This window comes from Lycorma delicatula, chromosome 8, assembly GCF_047948215.1.
Source record: "Lycorma delicatula isolate Av1 chromosome 8, ASM4794821v1, whole genome shotgun sequence".
Lineage (NCBI taxonomy): Eukaryota > Metazoa > Arthropoda > Insecta > Hemiptera > Fulgoridae > Lycorma > Lycorma delicatula.
Window position 1 is genome coordinate 26,151,756 of NC_134462.1, and position 23,196 is coordinate 26,174,951.

Below are 23,196 nucleotides of genomic sequence, written 5' to 3' on the forward strand. Positions count from 1 at the left end.
ATTCATAGATTTAAGTGTAAATTACTCTTAAATTACATAATATGAAAGGATAATATTATTAAAGGAAGTAATGATGTACCAATAATTAAGTTGTATTCAAATAAAGGATTTTTACGTTACAGAAGAAGTTACACACAATAAGTTGTGCATTAAGAATAAGAAATTATAAAACTCGTGTAGGTTATTTTTTTAAATTTAAAATTTCATTTCATTAACAATAATAAATAAATGTTATTAATTTTACTTTGAATGTAAAACTGGTGATCAGGATAAGATACTGGCTCCTCATATAACATGTACTAACAATTGTTTCGATCAAAATAAGAGGATAACTAAAAGGCACATGAAAGGCCTTGCAATTTGGTGTCTTTATGGTTTGATGTGAACCAAAAGATCACTTAATTGTTATTTCTGTTAAACTAATGTCTATGAAATTTCTAAGAAATCTAAGCCAACTGTACTCAGACCTGTACGTCATTGTGAATCAATTAGAGTTTCCAAGGTTTCTGAAAACTTGTTTTGATATTTGATAAAAAAATGGAAGATAACAATCATGATTGAGACTTAGAATTACAATCCAGTAAGCCACATCTTATATCACAAAGTAAGGTAAATGAGAGATTTAAACTTATCAAAAAACTAAGCTAAACGTTTAGGCTCAAGATTGCAAGGTTGGGATTTAAATATATAAATCTCAGGTGATTGAACCCGATAGAAAAATTTTTCTCCCCGCTTTGCTGAAGAAAATTACTTAGTTTATTGTAAAATAATCATGAGCTTATGTTATTATTAGGGCAAGTTGCATAAATCTTAGAAGTGGTGCATTTTCATTGATTCCTGCAAGCATAGCTTAAATAAAAAGTAGTTCTACTTTACAATAGTAATAAACCCTTCTGTACCAATCTGTCATGAAATTATGAAAGAAATAATTTATTACATTTAACTCCTGGTGAAATGTTATAAATGTGGTAAAACAGTGGAAGAAACATGAGAACTTAACTCCTGGTAAAAAAAAAACCATTCCTGAGCCTCTAGTTAAACCAGAAAAAGTATTTTTACCACCGCCCCTTCATGTCAAATTAGGATTAATAAAAAAATCTGTATAGACGTAAACAAATCACATGGCAACAATAGATTAAAAATATTAATACTTAATATAAATCAGCTGTTCATACAGCCATATGTTTACTAGTAACTTTACAGTGTTGTCACTTTTGCTGCTAAAAAAAAAAACTAGTCTCATTACTTTATTTACTTTATTAATTTTAGAAAGGATTCAAGAACACACAAATACATAAATATCAATCTTATTAAACTGCATAGTAGCTGCAAACTATTCTTATTCCGTATATATGTTGTACTCTAACCATATTTTTACTGCTACCATATTTTCACCACTTGCTATAGTAATCAATGTTTTTTTTTTTTTCGATGATTGGAGGAACTGTTAAAAATTTTTAAACAAAATGTCTGTTTTTTTCAATTTTTTTTTTTCAAATTTATCTGATTAAGTGGTTACTGCCACAGGAGTGCTATGAGAAGAAATCAATAAACAGTGCTATGTTATGAAGTTATATAAAAATAATATACTTAGGTAACACTGATGACAATTTATTTGTGCTTACAGATTTCTATAAACTAAAAAAACCTCTGTGAACAAAAAAAATGCTGCAAAAGGTAAGGTAACATACAAAAACATATTTCACATTTTAAGGTTTCAACAAAAAAATTATTTTATTACAATACTGCAAAATAAAAATGTGTATTAAATATATGACTAGAAACAAAAAACATTACGAATATTTGTATTGGTGAAGATGAAAACAGCTATAATTCATGTAAATAATAGTATCATATAAGTGATTATAAAAAATCATACAGCCAGCTGCACTCACTCATTAATATTTAATTCAGTGTAAAAAGTATACAACACAGAAAAAATTGTAGTTTGAACTAGTGTAAAATTGAAAATTAAAAAAAAAATATCCTTTTTATTAAGTATCTTTCATACATGGTGATCTAAAAGTCTGTTTTTTAGATTCTATAACAAGCAATAAATTTTGGTTTTGCAATTGATGGTAATCGATTTATCTATGTGTACCTGGAATCGTACATGGTGATTTTAACCAATTTTGGGGAGCTGAATTCAAACTGTTATCAAAATTAGATACGTACGAATAAGACATACAATTTTTTACCAACAAATGCATAATCATTGGAAATGGTTTTAAAATAACAACTTTCAAAAATTTAAATTATTGGAATTGTCTTAGGTTTATGGTACAGATGCTCCATGGTCAGAATATCCTGATCACTGACAAAACCCAAATTTTTGGAAAAAAAGTCTAGGTGGGAGTGTAGGAGATTAATTTTTAACGACATTCTGCATCCTAAACATTTGTAGTTTTCTAACAGCTTACTAACCAAAAAACATCTTTTCATCTTTTCTGATGCCTAAAAACCACCAACAACATGTTTGAAGGACTTCGATGCAGCTAATTCATATTCGTTAAGTTTATTGCCATTTATTGAGTCCTTAAGCAGTTTCTTGATTTTCAGACTCATAAATATATATCCTCCTTAAGCTTACCATCATTCTTAGAATCAATAAAATACAAAAAGCATATGTGGCAAGTTTGCAGTGATCTGAAAATTGTTGCATTACTTCTTGGTTTACAAGGTGGGTTTATGAAATATTGTTGTTTTCTTTGTCTTTGAAATAGTTTAGATACAAAAGACATTACCAAGTATAGAATTGGCCATTGCAACATAACTTTGTAGCTAATGTAAAGCATTTATCATTAAATGAGAGTGTAAAATCATACTGTTGCTAATTCACATCAAATTCGAGAAAATTTTTGTAAAGGCACTAGACTAAGAAGGACCATGATTTAATCATTTAAAAATAAGTTTTGCTAAATTGAATGATGTTTTAAAAACAACTTTTTAAAAACCTTTATGTGATAACACAATTTCAATAGCGTATTTGAAATCAGCACCCAAATTACAGTGAGAAAAGTTGTGTAACATGTTAGATACAAAATCTTGTGTTGTATAATGACTATTATTTAATTCATTTTTATACGTGTGTTGATAATACAAAGCGTTGAAGTACAGAAAACTAGTACAAATATTTTACGCTTCAGTATTGACAAAAAAATAATAAAAGTACTATTGCTATCAATGAAGACTTTTTCGCAAGATTTCCTAATTCTCCATTACTAATTTATCATAACTGTGGTCTAAAAATTCCTGTATAATTATAGAGAAGAAACTTAATGTTATTATTAGTTGAGGGATCACGTAAAAAGGAATGTAAGGATTTAAGTGTAACAGGTGATTTATATCTTGAGATGTTAATAACTAATAAACAATCATATGTTTGACATTAGCTATTCCTATTATTGGGACTAATATGGGATACCACCTTCTTCCTATCTTTTTCAAGATAGACAACCTCAATCAAACTTTTTCCTGAACGCATAGGATATTTAACAGCTAATGCGATTTTATGCTTTTTTTTATTTGGAGATGCCGAAGATATGGTATTATCTTTGAATGAAAATGACATGAGGTGTCCCAAACTATCGACTGAAAAATCAGTTGATTTTATGAACTAGGACAAAACTTAATAAAAAAAAAAAGTGTAACTCAGCGGTTAGATGCTGACATGAATGAATAAGGTCAGAAGGACAGTACTTTGAACACATCCTCTAATGCAAATAAAGAATGTAATAATAAGACACTTTTTTCATTAACTATTTTCTTATTAGTAGTTAGGGAAACTACCTTTTAGCTCATCGTTGTTTTAAAAAGGAGTGCACACTTAAACTTTATACATTTTAATCAGAAGAAATGGAAACATATAAGGTAAAGTGTCCACTGCACTCTAAGTTGTAACCATAAGATCAAATGGTTATCTCTTTAAATTATAAAAATTATTTACAATTTCAATTTCTTAGGCAGATTTTTATTTAATATTTCTTATTAAAAGACATTACCAATTTTTTTTTTCTTAAATGAATAAAAATAAACAAAAAAATAAAATGCATTAAATAAAAGTCTGCAAAGAGATGGAAGCTGTAGTAAATAACACCGATAGACAAAAAAAGTTTTTTAATGTTTCTCCAAGTGCGATAACATTTCTTGAATTACTTTTTTGCATACATTACAGATCTGTAAACACAATTTTTCTATCAGTCTTAGTTTTAAATAAATTATACTTCAAAAAAAAAAATTGTGTTTTGAAAAATGTAATTATAATTATAATCGAAAAATATAGTTAAAATCTGTAAAATTTATAATTTTTCATGGCCATCCCTGTGCTAGAATGATTTTGTTGATGCTTTTCTTTTATAAATAACCTCAGACACATTTCGAATTAATGTCAATAATTGGCTAGCATGTTAGTATTCCATTTCCCTTCACAGCGGCTTTCCATCACTGAAATATGTGTTGGTGGAAACATTTATCATGTTCATCACTTACATCTCTGAGGTTGTCCAGGAAAAAAATCAGATCCGAGTGGAGGAAATGTATTTTCAAAGTTTCAAAGACATATTACATCCCATAGTTCTGTATGAAGTAAGAAGTTGATTAACAATATCGTGGTAATTGTTGAATTTTTGTTTGCCGAGAAAATTTTTGCAAACATCTTTAAATGAAGCCCAAGCTGCACTTTCTACATTATTTAACATTGAGTTAAATACATCATCTTTGACCGACTCTCTTATTTGAGGACTAACAAAATTCCTTCTTTAATTTTTCCTTCACTTACATTCGGAAATTTCTGCCTGATGTGCAAAAATCCAGGACTGTCCTTCTTCACTGCTTTAACAACATTTTTCAGTAGTCCTAGCTTGATATGAGGAGAAGGTAAAAATATTTTACAAAAGTAACAATCGGTTACATGATCCTTTGGTTCACGCCAAACCATAGGTACACTAAAGGGCAAAGCCTTTTGTGTTCCTTTCAGCCATCCTCTTAAATATACAGAACTATTAGTGCATACTATATGAGGAGCCCACATCTTATCCTGATCACCAATTTTACACTGAAAGTACAAATGATATGCTTTTTTAATTAAAGGTATAATTGTTTTCTATTTGATTTTACGATAAACTCACCACATACATAACAAAAGGCATTCTCATCATTTACACAATTTCGAGGCATTACAACACTGTTAATACATAATACTGTTAATAACGACACAAAATTAATACATCAATAAGACTGAACAAAATTAATTCATTCCTAAATCCAGTCCTTACTACAAACAACACAGCTGTGTTTTCAGCTACATGTTTTGACCTGCACAGACACGATTAATCTTGTCCATGAAGGCTCACTCTTCAGTATTAGATATGATGTCATAATGTGACTAGAATTAAATCATATAATTGTTTATTTTATTATCATAAATATAATTGTTTACTTATGGCTTAAAAATTATGTTAATAAAGTTAAACATTACAAAATGAACTAACAAAATACAAAATAGATCCTGAAAAATTAAAAAAAAATCCATTAATTAAAAATTAAACTTTTCAAAAATGGTTGGTGATAGAAAGGTTCTGAGTTCATATATGTTTTCATCATCAAAAAACAGATTAAAATCATGTATCACATGTTAAGAAACAAAAATTATGTTTAGCAGTGTAATTTGTATAATTAAAAGTGACAATTTTATCTAATCATTACAATTTAGAGTGTAGGGAATATATTACCTTACATGTTTCCATTTGTTATAAATACAGATTTCTTATAAGAGATGTCTTTTAGTTGATTTAAAAAAGTACCATTTTTTTTTTCAGAAACAAACTGATGCATTACTTTAATTCTAAGTTAAAAAATCTATTTAATTTTTTTATTCTAATTAATATAAAATAATACCATAAATATGAAACCTGAAAGAAAATATATAAGTTTAACTTACAGCAGCTGTTTTATCAGCATAATTGCGTGCAGCTAGAACAAAACATGCCTCAGCTTCATTCATACGAGCTTTTGCTAGATCAACATCTTTTAAGCAGGAACCCTGAATATAAATGACTCTTTGTGCCCAAATTTGTACTTGAAGAATCATTCTCATTGTAGTATCTAACTCCATAGGAGATAATAGCACCACATAATAATCCTATAAAAAAATTAATTAGAGTAAAACTTATTACTTTAATATATTTGTATTTTAACTAAATAGAGTAGTATAACGAATTTAAACCATAGTTATTATTTATTCATTGTATGTTATCTATCATACATGTACATGTGTATTAACAGATAAATAACAATATCCTTTTTTATTTCAGTCCAAAGCATATATACCTATCCAGCTGAATTTTAACATAAAACATAGTATACATTTCAGGTTGTATTTACTACATTAAAACAAACTTAAAAAGAAAGTGTTCTTTAAAAGAAAGAGCACTAAAGAGAACAACATAACCAACAAATAAAACCTACAAGACTAAAGTAAAATACAAATTAAAACAAATGATAAAACTCACAACTAAAATTCCAAACAACCTCTCAATTCAATTAATAAGTCCCGTGTTCACTAGTATGTGGGACAATCAATCGACTTACTATTGTGTCCAGCCGGCTTTCTAAACTTGGAAAATTTGCACAAGTTGGTGAGCCACCCGCCTTTTCAACAGGACAACTATCAACATGATGCCCCACATCTCCAATTTTTGTATTTTGATTATGTATTTTGAAAGAATAAAACATTGGTGTCCTGACTTGACCGACATAGTAGAAAAATACTGGAAACTGCGTGAGATAGAATGTGTATGAAAGTCTTGTGCAAACTAAAAATCCTTTCCAAAAGAAACTTTTACACAAGAAACCTGAAAACAATCATCACATTAATGCTATTTATTAATTTATTTATTAATGCCATTTTTTCCACTACCTTACCCAAGGTATTAAGGAGGCTAAGTGGTCTGTAAGATATATCTCCATTTTCCTTTGGACCCTTCTGAAGGAACACAATTCTGGCTTCTTTCCAGCACGCCGGGAAATTTCTATTCTCCAGGCCCTGACTGGTAATCTCCAGCATTTCCCATGGGACTCTCCTAACTAGACCCTTTAGGAGCGCCGCAGGAATCCCGTCCAATCCGGGGCTCTTTTTATTCCCAAGATGCCCGACCGCTGCGATTAATTCTCCAAGAGTGAACCTCCTGCTGTCACAATTAATGATTCCCTCGATCACCTCTTCTGTACAAGGAAATAACTCACTAATTTCCTGTTCCGCTTGCGACCTACTTAAAATAGCCAGGCGCCTGCCAAATCTCTTTGTAATTATTTTATACGCCTGTCCCCAGGGGTCGTTGAATAACTCCTCACACAATACCCGCCAGCGATTTCTCTTTGCTGTCCTAATAGCCCTATTTAATGATCGTCTATCTTTAATATATACAAGGGCCGCTGCCTCATATTCTTGTTCACCTGTGATCCTGAGTCGTTGTTTCTTTCTACTGGATTTTTGTAACTTATCTCTTAGGGTCTCTATTTGCTTTGACCACCAATATGCTGAGCTTCTCTTTCTGCTCCTCCCTTTCTGTGTCTCTCCTCCCTTTCCATCTCTTGTTTGACTACATTGGTCAGCACCAGCGGTGTTAATTCAGTCATATTTATGAGCCTCGTGGATGTCCTACTAACTATTCTTTCAATCTCTTCTGCCATAAACTTCTGGGGTAACAGTCTTTCTATAGTAGCAAACATCGAATCATCAATACAAATTCTGGTCGCTAAATGATCACTGGCGTGAGGTAATACTCGCCAGTCCCATTGCTCCCCTCTCCACCTGTTGTCCAGGATTGTAAGGTCCAGAACCGACGAGTGCCCTCTCGCCTGATAGGTGGGGTTACTGTCATTGACACAATGACCGCCAATAGAGCTCATAGTGTCCGTCAATATTTCACCTCTTCTATTTGTGTAAGCACACCCTGTAGCCACTGATTTACAGTTAAAATCCCCCAGGAGTATAAATTTCTTCCTATTTCTAGTAGTTATTCTTTGTATGGTATCCATGCATCTCACAAATTCACTCAACTCACAATTAGGCGAAATATATACTGCAATTACGAGTATAGAGTCGGATTCAATTGCCACTATTTCTTTCGATCTCGCAGTTTTCCTCCAGGCTATTCTCCCACTGATATCTCTCACCACTACATCCCCTTCTGTATCGGCTATCCAGCCCGCTCTTGCTGCTACATAAATGTTGGGTACTGTAACCACCAACAAGTCGGTCCTCTGTGACACCGCCAGTTCACTGACCAAATCACATGACATAGAACTCCGATTAGTATTAACTAGGAGAGCCCTAAGCATTTTGATTTTTTAAACATGCCCAAGCCCCTGTTCGGTGATCCTGGCTCCCGCAGTTAAGACAGCTACTGAGCTCTTTACAATCTGCAATTTTGTGACCTTTGCCCCCACAATTGAAGCAAAGTTCAATCTATCTGGGCCGTTACACTCACTCCTGCGATGTCCCGTGCTCCAACATCTGAAACACCTTTCTTGATCTTCTCGTATGTACGCCCTACAATTGACCCATCCTATCTTTATTCTTTGGTGAACCAATCTGCATGCTGCTCTGTAGGACGTGACTGCCGTAGCATTCTGTGTTTCATCATACCCTGGTCTTATGGATGTAATTTTAACCTCTTCACCATCCCCTGCCCTATTCATTATTGCTGCCAGTATCTCCTGTTCTGGAGTATCCATTTCAATGTCCCTTATGTGCACTATTGTTCTTCTATCTGCTCTAGTTTTTAAGTCTACTTGCAGGTCCGCGGCTTTATCCCTGAGCGTACTAGTAAAATCTGCTGCACTTTGAGCCCCCTTGATGCGGACATGTAACTCCTCATTCCTACCTTTTCTGAGGGATATGATGTCATTGGCCTCGTCACTATTTACCGCAGATTTCATTGTTTTGAGTAGTTCAGCATACAACTTACCCACTGCTTTTACTATCACTGTGCGGCTCTCCTCCGCAGGTGGAGTGGCCTTCTTTATTGCCGCTTGTCCCGGCCTTAACTGTCTTGCCTGTGTATCTGCATGGAGTGTCAATACTCTAACCGGCTCCACCTGGTCTTTTGTTATATATTACAATGCCTTTTTGGTATAATTACCAATGCTTCCGGGCAGCAGTAAAAATGCAGTCCCCGGTGATTGTTGTAAAACCTTGCTAATTGCCTTAAGAACGATGTTCATTCTTATTTTCTCCGCTGCTCTTGAATCATAGTATATTTTATATTTACTTCTTCTGACTTCAACTGTTTCTTCTCCAATAATGGAAATTTCAACCTTTAATATATCGCCCGCCTTATACTTTAAACGACTACCTTCACTATCCTCTGCTCTATTGACTTTTGCTGTCATTAATTCTACAAGTATCTCCCGCTTCCGCAGGAACTTCTGTGATGTTTAAAATTCTTTCTCGCAATGTATTTGGCCATTTCCTCGGTAAGAGCTCTATTAATTTCATGTCTGACAAATCTCCAGACAATACTGCCTCCATGTCCACCTCCATAGCCACTGTGTCTGTCTGTGTAGCCTGAGTGGCTGACGCCAATGGGGGAGACATTTCTATCAACGATTTCAACCCCAAGTATATATTTTTTTCAATTCCTGCTCATGTTCGTTAATATACTTGGATACCCGGGCTCCCATATGTTGCTTAAGGGAGATCATGACCAATCCCAACTGATAGGTCAGGCTCCCCAAACTTCCAGGCGAAGGTTCCTCTTCTTCTGATGAACCCTGATGTGCTCTTTTTTCCCCTTTACTTCTACTTTCTTCGACGTGGATGCCTTCGAAAAACTACCACTTTGGGAGGCCATATCTTCCGTCGGGAGTGAGCCTCGGCGACGCATTATAGCTAGTTACACTCTGGAGACAATTCCTTTTCCAACAAGTACCCACACATGATGGAACCCCATTTTAGGGGTTCCAAAATGGGGGGCCCCAAAAAAATTGGGGGATGGGGGGTCTGGGGATAGGCAATTTTATGATTTGGATAGATATTTTGGAATCGGAGCTATAGGGAAAAAGTTATAGTTCTGAAACTGGAACCCCTATAACACTTCGTTTGACTTAGAATATTTCACTACTGAAGATTTATTAAACGAAAATAAATCTAAGTTCTTGTTTACTTTCGTCTGAGTATGACGTAACTGACAAGCCAAAGCTTGTCAGTATAACTTAAAATATTTTACTGTAACTTATATAATATATAACCTTAAAATAACTTATTCACTTAAAAAATGTTAAGTTTAATTCACTCCGTTATATTGTATTGTAAAGACAATCCATTCCAATCACAATACAACCCACCAAAACCAGAAAAAATAATAAAAAATTTCACTTTTCACTTGAAAAATATTTAACTTATAAAAAAGTCAAATAACTTACCTAATCCGTAACCAAATCACATAAAATTTTATAATTTAGTCACTTCACACTGATAAGGAAATGATATATTTGAAAAAACTTTTTTTAAAACGAAAATCTTTTACCAGAATAAAGGATGCAATTTTAATTTTTTTAACAGGACGCACACGAATTTCCTTTAAAATGATTTTACAAAAAAATTAATTATTAAATTTACTAGGGTTAAATTCTTGTATCGATAAATTATTGGGATTTCATTCTAATATTGTAAAAATAGATACAGAATAAGGAAAGAGAGGTCATTCATTAATTTAGTTTTGTTTGAAATGTTCATCTTTAATTATTTATAAAGGATTCCAGAAAGTTCTACGTTTCTAATAGACTTATCTGTTAAAGAGTTAAGTGCGGTGAATGGGAATAAAGATGATTTTTTGCATATGTATATAAAAAGTAACTGATTTTAGTAAAAGAATATCTATAACCTTTTTTAAAACTTATTAAATTCCCTGCAGTTTAGTTCTATTATTTATTCTTTAGAAGATGGACCATTGAATGTAAAAATAGGAAAAGAAAAAATTATTGAGGTAGAAGAATTTTGTTATTTGAGAAGTAGAATTAGTAAAGATGAACGAAGCAGGAGCGATATAAAATGCCGAATAGCACAGGCGAAACGAGCCTTCAGTCAGAAATATAATTTGTTTACATCAAAAATTAATTTAATCGTCAGGAATAGATTTTTGAAAGTATATTTTTGGAGCGTACCTTTATTTGGAGTTGAAACTTGGACGATCGGAATACCTGAGAAGTAAAGATTAGAAGCTCTTGAAATGTGATGCTATAAGAGAATTTTAAAATCAGATGGGTGGATAAAGTAACAAATGAAGAGGTATTGCGGCAAATCGATGAAGAAAGAAGAATTTGGAAAAGTGTAGTTAAAAGAAGAGACAGACTTATAGGCCACATATTAAGGCATACTGGAATAGTCGCTTTAATATTGGAGGGACAGGTAGAAGGAAAACATAGTGCAGGCAGGCAACGTTTGGAATATGTAAAACAAATTGTTAGGGATGTAAAATATAGGGGGTATAACGAAATGAAACGACTAGCACTAGATTGGAAATCTTGGAAAGATGCATCAAATCAGTCAAATGACTGTAGACAAAAAAAAATTTATTCTTTACGATGAAAAATAATTTAGTTATGACGTTTGTAAATATTTCAATTTTTGATTTCCTCAGAAGAATGCTCGTTTTTTTTTGGCAGTAAACGTGAAAAGCAAATCCAAACGAATGAAAGATAGGGTTTAGTGACATTAGTAGTATCTATCCACTTGATTTTTCTTAATTTATTATACCTACAGAACTGATCTGAGTTATAGAAAGTATACTTAAAACGTGTGATTTCATTGAGAAAAATAATTTTTTAGGGACAATAGTTCTTATTTAACTAGAAGAAGCAAAGGACAAACTGGTATAATATTTTACAATTTAAATTTAACAATACGATACAAATTGAGTACTCATCTATGAAAAAAATATCATACTATTTTTTTTAAAAAATCAAAATTTTTAACTTGAAATATTAAAAATTTGATATAAATCTTCATATAAAAACATCAAATTCCAAATTATTTAGAAAGGTTTAAATAAATTGGTATAATTATTTTTTGCTTTGGAAATAAAATGTTTACCTCTGTTTCATTCTCCCTTACGTTGAAAAAGGAATCTTAAAGAATAATGATTATTTTAATCTTTAGGATTTTTCTGAATTTTCATGAGAAAAACTAAATATTTCAAACAAAAAATAGTGACCCTTATTCTCTCTACGCCCATTTTTTTTTTTTTTATCAATTTTGATACTATTAATCTCTGAATTTTATAATATCTATAGATTTATAAAGCTTTTCTATACTCTAATAAAACATGTATAAACGTAGTTTTCAGTTATTAAAAAGTAAATAACAATTGTACACGCTTTTTTTTGTTTATTTTATTTGACAGTATTCAAAGAATTTTCAATCCCATTATTCATTTCGAACATTTTTATTTGACTTGAATTCCATTTATAATTTGAACATGAAACAATCTCCTTCAATCAGAATAAAATTATAATTGTGATCATAGTCAACGAATGAATTTAATAAACTTAACTATTCACATACCGTAAAGGAACAGCATCAGTTAAAAATTAAAATAAAATTCTGAATTCTGTAGCTTAAAATTAATATCTTTAAAAAATGAGTGGAAAAGAAAGATGTTATTCTGATTTGACTTTGCAAATAAAAACAGGAATTTATAATAATTTTGTTATAATAAGTTCACATGACGTTCACGTTGACATAATTTTAAAACATACGACGATCAACTGATGTAATTATGCAAATATTACAACTTTCATAATTAATATGTGAAGTTTTATTATTGTTACAAATATGCGAGTACCTTAGGATGGAAATTAATTCCGAAAACCCTTCAACGCATCAAATTCACTTGTTGGTAAGAGATTTTTTTGTATATTGACTAGAAAAACATGAATATTTTCTAATTATTTCTGATTTTAATTTATTATTACTACTATTATTATTTTTAATCTTTTTTTTTTTTAATAATTTATTATAGTTAGGTCACCGAGCAACGTAATTTTATTAAATCTGTTTATTGTGTTCAAATTGTTAACTCTTGGATTCTATAGCAACGTCGTTTTCTAAATAAAATATTACTATAAAACAATTTAAAAAAAACTGTAAAACGCTATAGATAGCACCTTAAGAAAACTCTGATAAAGGTAAATACAATCAGCTTACGATATATATATTAGTCATATTGTATATATATAAGTTATGTCTTGCATAATTAACATTTTTAGAATTATCTTTAGAAAAAAAGGTAAAAAAAATGAACAATTAGAAACGATAGACGATCTCCTAGATGAACTCCAACGTCTTCGTGAAGAAACCACTCTCGATTTCCAACACATCCAACGGCTTCAAAAAGAATTCCTACTATACCAACACCAGGCGCCTGCAGCCCTTTACCATATAAATCTTATGGAACAAGAAAACATATCCCAAAATGACACACTAAGAGCTTTAGAAACAGAATTACAACACAAAATGAACTTAGTTGACAAAATTGAAACTACGAAAAAACTTGGCAACTTAGAACATAAATTTACTAATAGTTGTAGTTGTAGATGTAGTTGCAGTAGTAGTAGTAGTAAAAATTTCCATTAAATAACAAAAGGCTGCTCATTACCAAAATTACAGTATAAATACCCTTGTCAATCATTAGTAACTATTGAAAATTATTTCACCATGTATATAAATTACTAATCACTAATTATATATAAAATTTTCTTGTACTTGTTTTTTTTTTTAAATATAGAGATATATTTCTTTATTCTTTACCTGCAGTGCACCCATACTGTCGAACGTTTTTCAACCTATCTGCAATTGTGTTATCATCCAGGTGATGATAACACAATCATTGTGTTCATCTGAACACAATCATCGAGGAAGGTGTATTTTTTTAAATGACAGGATGAGCATGTCATGAATGAGGTATTTTCAAACTTCCTACTAGGGTGCACTGTTACACACATTATTATTATTATTATTATTATTAATTATTATTATTTAATCGCACAAACAAATTTAACAATTACATTTACAAAATTAACATTCAAATTCAGTACACTTAACATTCACAACTACCATTAACATCATACATTTTAAAATTAACATTCATAACGTTAAATTAATCACAGTACAATTACATTTACAAAATTAACATTCAAATTCAGTACACTTAACATTCACAACTATTTACAAACTTCCTACTGGTGTGCACTGTTACACGTTATTATTATTATTTAATCCCACAGTACAATTACATTTACAAAATTAACATTCAAATTCAGTACACTTAACATTCACAACTACCATTAACATTCATACATTTTTAAATTAACATTCATACGTTAAATTAATCACAGTACAATTATATTCACAAAATTAACATTCAAATTCAGTACACTTAACATTCACAACTACCTACCATACCTTAACATTGATACATTTTACTTGTTCGTTGCTGTTACTTACTCCAGCATATAGTCCTCTAAGAAGCCATCAATATTCTGTGCGCCTGGTGTCTCCATTCTGATGGCAAAACTTTTCTCACGTTATTTTTCAAACCTTTCTGGAATATTTTCTTAATGTTAGTCTTAATCAACCTATATTGCAGCGGCCTTCCACTTTACTCTCCCACCGATCCTGTAAATTTTTGTGCATATCTAAAAGCTTTCGATAGGATTCCCGCACACCTTTGTTCTCATTCCACTCTTCTTACTTGTTTCATCAGTGTATCGTTCTAAGACTTCAAATTTTATTATAATTAATATTACTTTCTATTAGGTTAATACGTCCATTTCAATTAGGGCTTGGATTTCAGCCTTTAGTTGTCCTCTAAGAAGCCATCAATATTCTTTGCGCCTGGTGTCTCCATTCTGATGGCAAAACTTTTCTCACGTTATTTTTCAAACCTTTCTGGAATATTTTCTTAATGTTAGTCTTCATCAACCTATATTGCAGCACCCTTCCACTTTACTCTCCCACCTAGTTTTTTTAAATTATTTTTACTTTTATGTTTCTTTTAAATAAACTTATCGTATTTTTAAGACTTGAATCTTACACGGGCACAGCGGTTCAAATCCGACTTCATCTCCTTTTTTTTTAACTTAAATATATTGATTTATTAATAATTATTTACCTGATTGTAAAAAAGAAATTACGATAAATAATATTCAATAATAATATTAAAAAAAATGAAAAGTATCAGAAGTTATTAATGAAATAAAATTTTATGTACTTTTTACTAAAAAAAAAATGCGTAATGTAATTTAATAGGCGTACAAGGAAGTCATGTGGTGACCATATCAGATTTTTTTATGTTAACGGTCATAATTTAAGTAAAAATTCTCTTATTTTCTTAATGTTAGTCTTCATCAACCTATATTGCAGCGGCCTTCCACTTTACTCTCCCACCGATCCTGTAAATTTTTGTGCATTTCTAAAAGCTTTCGATAGGATTCCCGCACACCTTTGTTCTCATTCCACTCTTCTTACTTGTTTCATGAGTCTATCATTCTAATTGTTCAGATTTTATTATTATTAATATTCTATTAGGTTAATACTTTAGTTTAAATTTGTTTTAATACTATTAGTTAGTACTAATAGTATTAATAGTACTAATAGTATTTGTTTTAATACTATTTGTTTAGTACTATTAGTTAGTACGTAATAACTTGGTTGTCCAAGTTGTGGCAACGAAAATGTTGCATTTAAAATCCTAACTAATATCGAGGAAGCTGTGAAACCATATAAGGAGGGTATTTAAAAAATGCTTATGAAGATTAAATACCCGATTCGACAATTTGTTGTTATAAGATTTATAAAACCGAAAAAACATATTGCGTAACTTATTGTAATTTATAAGTAATTGTAATATGACATTTTATATATTGGAGTAAAAATACTATTTACTTCTACTGATTGTACAATCTATGGATTGTACGGTTTATAAAGTTTGAGAAAGCTAATATGGTATACGATATTCGACGATGGGAGCAAATTTTATCTCATACTCTTTTGTTACAATTGCTGTTTTATAAAAATCCAGGCTTGAGATCAACAGATAAATCGTATAACAGCGATTTGAGGACAACCAAGGAAAGTACTCAAGATAACCGGCGCTCATTTAATGATGCCGGATATCAGGGGAAAAGCATTAAATCCTACAAATACATTTAACAACATCGTAAAGTTGTTGAAGCATGAAAGACTTAATAATAAGACCTTTGAGTGAGACGTATTCCTTCACCTCTATTCGACAACAACTACCTATTAGCAAAACCATATAGAAACGTATGAATCCTTATGCTGATCAAATGTTCAATTCAATGACTACGATGTCATAATTATGTGAGGAAATACTAGGCCACAAAATACTAGGCAAGTAAATGTTAGGCAAGGAAATGTTGAGTGTTGAAATGACAGGACAGTAAATGGTTAGGTAAAATCAGATCTACTAATGAAATGGGTTTGTTATGATAATGCTTCATCAGGTCTAGGTAGAATGGATTGGGCACTTTTTATGGGTAACCTAAATACTGAGTCTGTACCCGTTATGGTAGTGGGTGTAAGGGCTGGTGTAACACTGACCACTCGCAGAGAGTGCGGTGAATCGATTTACGTATGATTTCGATGTGCGTTTTCTAATAGGTCGTCGTCAACGAATATTGGCGAAGGATAAGTCTCAACTGAACGGTCTTTAAAGAACAACATTCTGTTGTTCATGTACTACAGTTACTGATTTTCATTTGACCGCAGCATTAAAAGACCGTGGTCTTACATTGCTATTACGCGATTTATTTGTCGGTCTCAAAGGTTTTTTTTTATAAAATAGGACTTATTAAATAATACTCTGTTGCCTGGTATAATTAAAACAACTGTGTAAGGGATCGAATTGCAGATTGGTTGAAAAACTACCCTTTTCCACTCCCTATGGGAATTTCTAGTAAATTTCCATAATGTCGATCCCTGTCGACAACAGTTTTGAGTGTTTTATAGTAGGCCTCCGGGGGAGAGATTTCACTCTTTAACAAAAAAAAATCTCAACGCGCCATGGATGCTACAACATGAAATCTTATTTCTATTGTGGTGTGGAAATGTATCCAAACAAATGGTAAATAATGTAGATTCCTGAGCTTAGTGAATACAGAAAAAGAAGCTTTAAAGTAATATGTCATAGATTTTCCTGAAGAATAGCTAATTATGATTGTGAAGAACAGTCATGGTAATCAGAATTCTAAACCAAGTGGTTGATAAAACAAATAACATCAAAGCACTTTTCCAGGTTGGCTGATCGGCTGCATTCAATTCGATATATTGACATCAAAGATAAAGAAAACCTCACTTTGGAAGGCTTTTATTATTCCTTTAACCATATAAGATGTGGTATGTATATTAGATTAGGGAAAATGGAAAAAATTAAAACTTATTTAAACTAAATCTGATAATTTAAATAAAGTTAAATAAATAGGCTTATCATATTTTTCTGGGTCCAACTCGGGATATATTTTTGAAATTAAGTCTTAACAGTTTAGTGAAACATTAAACTATCTATTCAGTTTATTTGTCATTAGATATGACCTTTTTCAGAAATGGTTTGTTTGTTTTAATTACAACATAAAATTCATAACAAGTAAGTTCTGAATTAATTTTTAACATTTAGCAGATGTTTAACAGCAGATACTGAAAGTTGACCCCTTTCTGCAAACCAAATGCTTCCCATAATTGAAAAAACTCTCAACTAGAGCAGATGTCCCAGGCAAAGACATTGCAAAATCAACCATTTTAGAAATATTGCAACATTAAGTCCGCCTTAAAAATTGCATTCCACTTCTCTTCAATAGTATCTGGTACTTTTTCAGAACTTGAACCACAACCTACCCTTTGGTTTTGAATTTCCTGGTTCAACAATGTTCGTTCAATCAAATAATTTATACTTTTTACTTTTATAATTTCATTAACAACTTGTGCACTTTCTTCTAGATCAGACCAGGCAATTTCATTTCGTAGATTTTATCCACTGAAACTTACTAACTTTATCAAAACTGGTTCTTCACAACTCTTAGTATTGGATACTAGAATTATAAAAATTGTCTACGCTTGAGAAGAATTTTTGTTCCTGAACATCATTATTTTCTTTGAGTCCATAGCAATTGTTTGACAAAAGTATAAATTTGTGGGTTTTTCTTTCCTGAAGTTGATAAATTAATTAAGAATATGTCTGAAATGCTTCTGTTGCTGTGACAGAATTAGCTTCAGATTTCTGAACTGCATTATTAAATAACTGTAGAGTACCATAGAAAAATTTCAAAAAAGTTCATTTTTCAGATTTTCAAAAAAATCAAACATTAATTTTGTGCATTTGTCACAAGAGAAGTATGATTTTAGACCATAAAAAACAAAATAATTCTTTCTATTGAAGGTAACAGATTAAGGAACATTGTGCTGCTATAAAGTAATACATTTTTGTAATCTGTTTCCATAAATATACAGAAATCTTTAAGTTTAATCTTTCAGTATACATGTGAAAATATTTATAAATTTTTATTACAATAACCTCTATATCCAGGGGTAGAGAATCACATGCCATTTGTACTGAACTGTGTACAATGTGGGCTGGACAAACAATACCTAAAATAGGTCTATCTAAATCACTTTGAAATTTTCTGAACACATTTTCATTCCCCTTTCTCATCACACCACCAAAATTATTGTTAGTATTATCAGCAGTACAACAAACCAACTTTTCTTCAAGTTTGTAATTTTTCACACACTGCAAAATACACTGAGTCAAAATTTGAGCAGTTTAAACTGACATTTCAATGAAATTTAAAAGTTTAACTTGAATTCCCTCCTCCAGACTCAAATCTTACAGCAATTGGAATGTGTTTTACTTCACTTCTGTTTGAGCTCCATTGTTACTGGTACAACTTTTTTTTTCCATAGAACGCAACACATCAAATGCAAATGGCAAAATAAGGTTAACAATAATTGCCTTGGTTGTGATTCTAACACATGAAAATTTTGGGTCACATAACTTTTTAACCAGTTTAGTTGTGCAGTCATGTTTTGAAACTGAGTTTATATCTAGCAGATCACTGTTACTGTTATTCCCATCTTTGGCTTTAAAAAAAATCTTTTATGTTTAGTGAAGCAGTAACATTAGTAGCACTTCTATGTTTAGCTGTTTTCACGTGGTACTCAATATCACCCTTTCCTTTATGTGAAACAGAAAATTCTCCGGGACATTGCGTGCAATAAATACGTTCATTGTTACGGTCATTACACAATTTTAAAAATTTGTATTCCTGTTGCAGGTTAACATTAAATACACATTTCCTTTTGCCATTGCTAAAGTATGAGACAGAAAACGAATAGAGATAAAATGATTAAAAATGTCTAGACGAGTTATTTCACGCACAAAAACAACATAAACATACTGCCCCTGTTTTGTTGCCAAATGACTAAATAAAAAGTTGTGGTGAGACCAGTAGCCACACCTCCATCAAAATGGACATCAGCGTTTGCTTCAAGGTTGGCTGAGAGATGCATGGCCATAAGAGAATGTTTAAAAATGCTATGTCAAACATATAGGTCTAAAATTAAAAAAAAAATCCTTGCCAGTCATAAAATTCTCAAAACCTGGACAATTTTTGCAACAATTAATGAGAAAGTTTATTTCTTTTATTAGTTAAGATTTGTTCTTCTTGATGGATCTCTTGCAACAGGTTTCTCTAGAGCATCAACAAGGGAGGTCTGTCCGCCTCTCCCTTGTAGAACAGACCGGAGTCCGTAAATTAACCCAAAATCAGGGGTATGAACTGAAGTAGAGTTCACCAAGGGAACTAGGACTAAATTTCGTTTTGCGGACATTTTTAAGATACCAGAGCACACGATCTGCGACTTCATTGCAGACTCTTATAGCCCCCGTAACACATTTTATATTTCACTTTTTTACCTCATAAGCGCCTACTATTAAAATCATCATTATTATTACTAATAAGTAATCCGGCTTTTTTATTCGGATGAGAGTCTCTTATGAGTTTCATCTTGTATAACAGCTACCGATCTCCCTCAGGGGTCTATTTTAAAAAAATTACCGTTCTTTCTTTATTCCTAAACCATTAGTAACGCATTAACGATGGATTATACTCAGAGCACAATTTATCGTCTCTTACACGATGCGAAGATTTTTTTCTCTAGATAAATGCAACTAGGTCATAAGTAAATACCTGCTTGTAGAAACGTTTTTCCTCCGAATGTTAATCCGTTGACAACAGAGGAAGTGAAATAATGCCTGCTTGAAAACACATCCTCTATTTTAAGAAATCAATAGAAAATAAAACGACTTTGATTTTTTTTTTTTTTTATAATACTGTTTAGAAATCAATAAACAAGCATTTGCATAAACTAAAAATCTATAAATATAAAATCAAAATTTTAATTTAAAATGTTACTTACGTAATAGAAGTGAATAATAATCAGAAAACGAAACTTACCTAAAAAAACAAACAAAATAGTTATTGGTATTTATTACAGATTATAGTTCACTAAAAAAAGTATGTAGTTAATATATATTTTAAAACAGTACGTATACAATATAGTTTATTTCACATATAATTATTTATCCTTATTATAGGAATAATAACTTAATGCATATTTAATCAATACATACTAAAATTATTCTTAAAAGGAAGACCGACTTTTCGTTATAATATTAAAATATATTATTTGTTTAAAATCGTAATTTAATTAAAAATAACGAGAAGAGATCCTCCAATCAAGCAAGTTTAAACTCGCTCACCACCATGATTCACTGTATAAACTTGTATGAAATTACACCAATACAAAGTCAACATAACCACAAATTGAGGTTATGTTGTCTGTTGTCGAACTTAAATTGAGCGTAACTGAAAAACGACTCGGTTAGTCTTCATCAAATTTTCACATGCACAACTACAGATACTCTACCACAGCATATCTAAATTTCAATGAAATGGTTTTGTACATTTTCGAGCCACAAATTTTATATATAGGCTTATAAGGAAATTGCACTTTAATTGAATGGTATTTTCGTAATCCTCATACCATACAACGTAAAAAAAAAATCAATTTCATCCTCCAATATCACTGTGCGACCGACTGTTATACCGTACATTTCTTCGAAAAGTCAGTAAAAAAGAAGCATCTAAATTTTCATTTGGGTCTACTATGTTCAGAAAAAAAAAATCTTTAGAAACCCGATCCTACCCGCAGACTACGTCGATTCACTAAGAATCACTTCGCACTTGTCAAGTGCAAGGAATTAGTCTAACCGTAACTGTCTTAAGAGAAAGGACTAACTCCGAATTATCCTAATTTTGTAAATATTATATCCATTCCTAAGATTATCTAAAAACAGTATCATTTTTTGTTAACTGTTACTGAATTCTGATGACAGAATTTTGTGTATATATATATATATATATTGTTTGATACAGGTAACATTATTTCTTCAAATGTCTTTCCTTTATGGGGAATTGTTAGCACAGAAAAGAGTAAAAAATCGCAGGAAGCAAAGTCCGGTGAAGTTGGTTTGATCCCATATTTTGCCAATAATTTCTGGATAAATTATGATGAATTTTCCAAAAGCTGAGATCTCTTGCTTCGAACAACATCTCTTAGACTACAAAGAAAAGTTATGTAGTAGTTTTTATTGCCAATTTGTAGTTTGTCCTTGAGAATCATGACAATGTTTCAGACCATACATCACTACTTATCCAGAGATTCATAGTAAAACATACGATCGATCGACTTCAGCAGGCTTCTTACTCACCGGATGTTTCCTGCGATTTTTGACTCTTTCCTAACCTTAAATTCCACTTAAAGGAAAGAGATTTAAAGATTGACTTGCACAGTAGAAATTAAAGACTTTTAAGAAATTGAGACTTTTGAGATGTGGATGTGGCACACAATGAAAAATGTTAGACGGCAACAAATGAAGTATTTAGGAGAATCGTAGAAAACAGAAAAATGCTATACTACTTGAGAGGAAGGGGATTTATTGTTGGTCACTTCAATGAAATATACTAAACAGTAGCCATTTTGGTCATAGTTGTAGTCTGAAGTATTTTACATCAAATGTTTTCTTTTTTATGTATTTTAAAATTGTCACAATTTTACCCTTTTTATTTAAAATGTTTGAGTTGCCTCCTATGGTGATTTCGGGTGTGACAAAAAATAGACTTCAGACAGGAGTAATTGCTAATTTTTTTTTATACAAACCTTTAACAGGCTCTGGGAAGTATACTTCCCACTTATTTAAAAATATTATTTTATTATTGCCTGGGAACTCCAGTGGGCTCCGGGAAGTATAATTCCCACATTTGATAACATTAGAACTGAAAATGGTAAAATTTTGAAAATTATAAAGTTATTCTATTGACAGTTGTATTTAAATTTCAAATAATAATTAATTTAGGAAGAACAGGGATTGGAAGGGAAATTAGGTAGGGATGATGCACGTCACCAACACTGTTTAAAACATATCTGAAAAAATAATTAAACGCTGCCTGAATGGGAAAAGAGGAATAAAGATCGGGGGAAGTTTTGCTAATGACATGGCGGTACTGGTGGAGAGCCAGTACTGACAGGATTTGCCCGAATGAGAGAACACTATGAATGAATCCGTCTTTAATCTTATTTCTATAAATGGAATTTTAGGCTTAGGAAAGAATCAAAAATTGCAACATTGCTTAAGATAAGCGTGGGCCTACACTTTGAAGAGGACAAATCACGGAACTAAATGAGTTAAGTATTTTTTTATGGGCCAAGATTGGATACTTTTTTAAATCACACCTCTATTATAAACTTCGGTTTCACGTAACTTAATTACAATTACGGTTAAAAACAATATAGTAAACGATCCCTACCGTTGATGACGATATTAAAAATAAAGGACTGCCGTGAATATCGGTAGATTGAGATAAATAATGTAAAGAAGTTATCCATCGTCGCTTAATTTCAATTAGAAATTCTACAATACGAATCTTAGATATACAACACGTAATTTTTTCTTCGCATTCTCCTTAGTTATGTACATGTGAATAAGTGTGTTGGAGATACAAATTAGCAGACTGTACTGGTAGTTATTTACATAACAATAAAAAAAATACCTTTCGGCA

General features: G+C 31.4%; 1 protein-coding gene across 1 annotated transcript in view; it reads right to left on the reverse strand.

Moving 5' to 3' along the window:
* Window positions 1-5,929: 5,929 nt before the first annotated feature.
* LOC142329175 (potassium channel subfamily T member 1-like) overlaps window positions 5,930-23,196 on the reverse strand; it is a 64,270-nt gene continuing 47,003 nt past the window's right edge. Inside the window, exons 5-6 of the mRNA XM_075373562.1 lie at window positions 20,495-20,532; window positions 5,930-6,139 (exon numbers count right to left, since the gene is read on the reverse strand). Coding sequence (XP_075229677.1) covers window positions 5,930-6,139; window positions 20,495-20,532 — 248 coding nt within the window. The remainder of the gene's footprint in view (window positions 6,140-20,494; window positions 20,533-23,196) is intronic.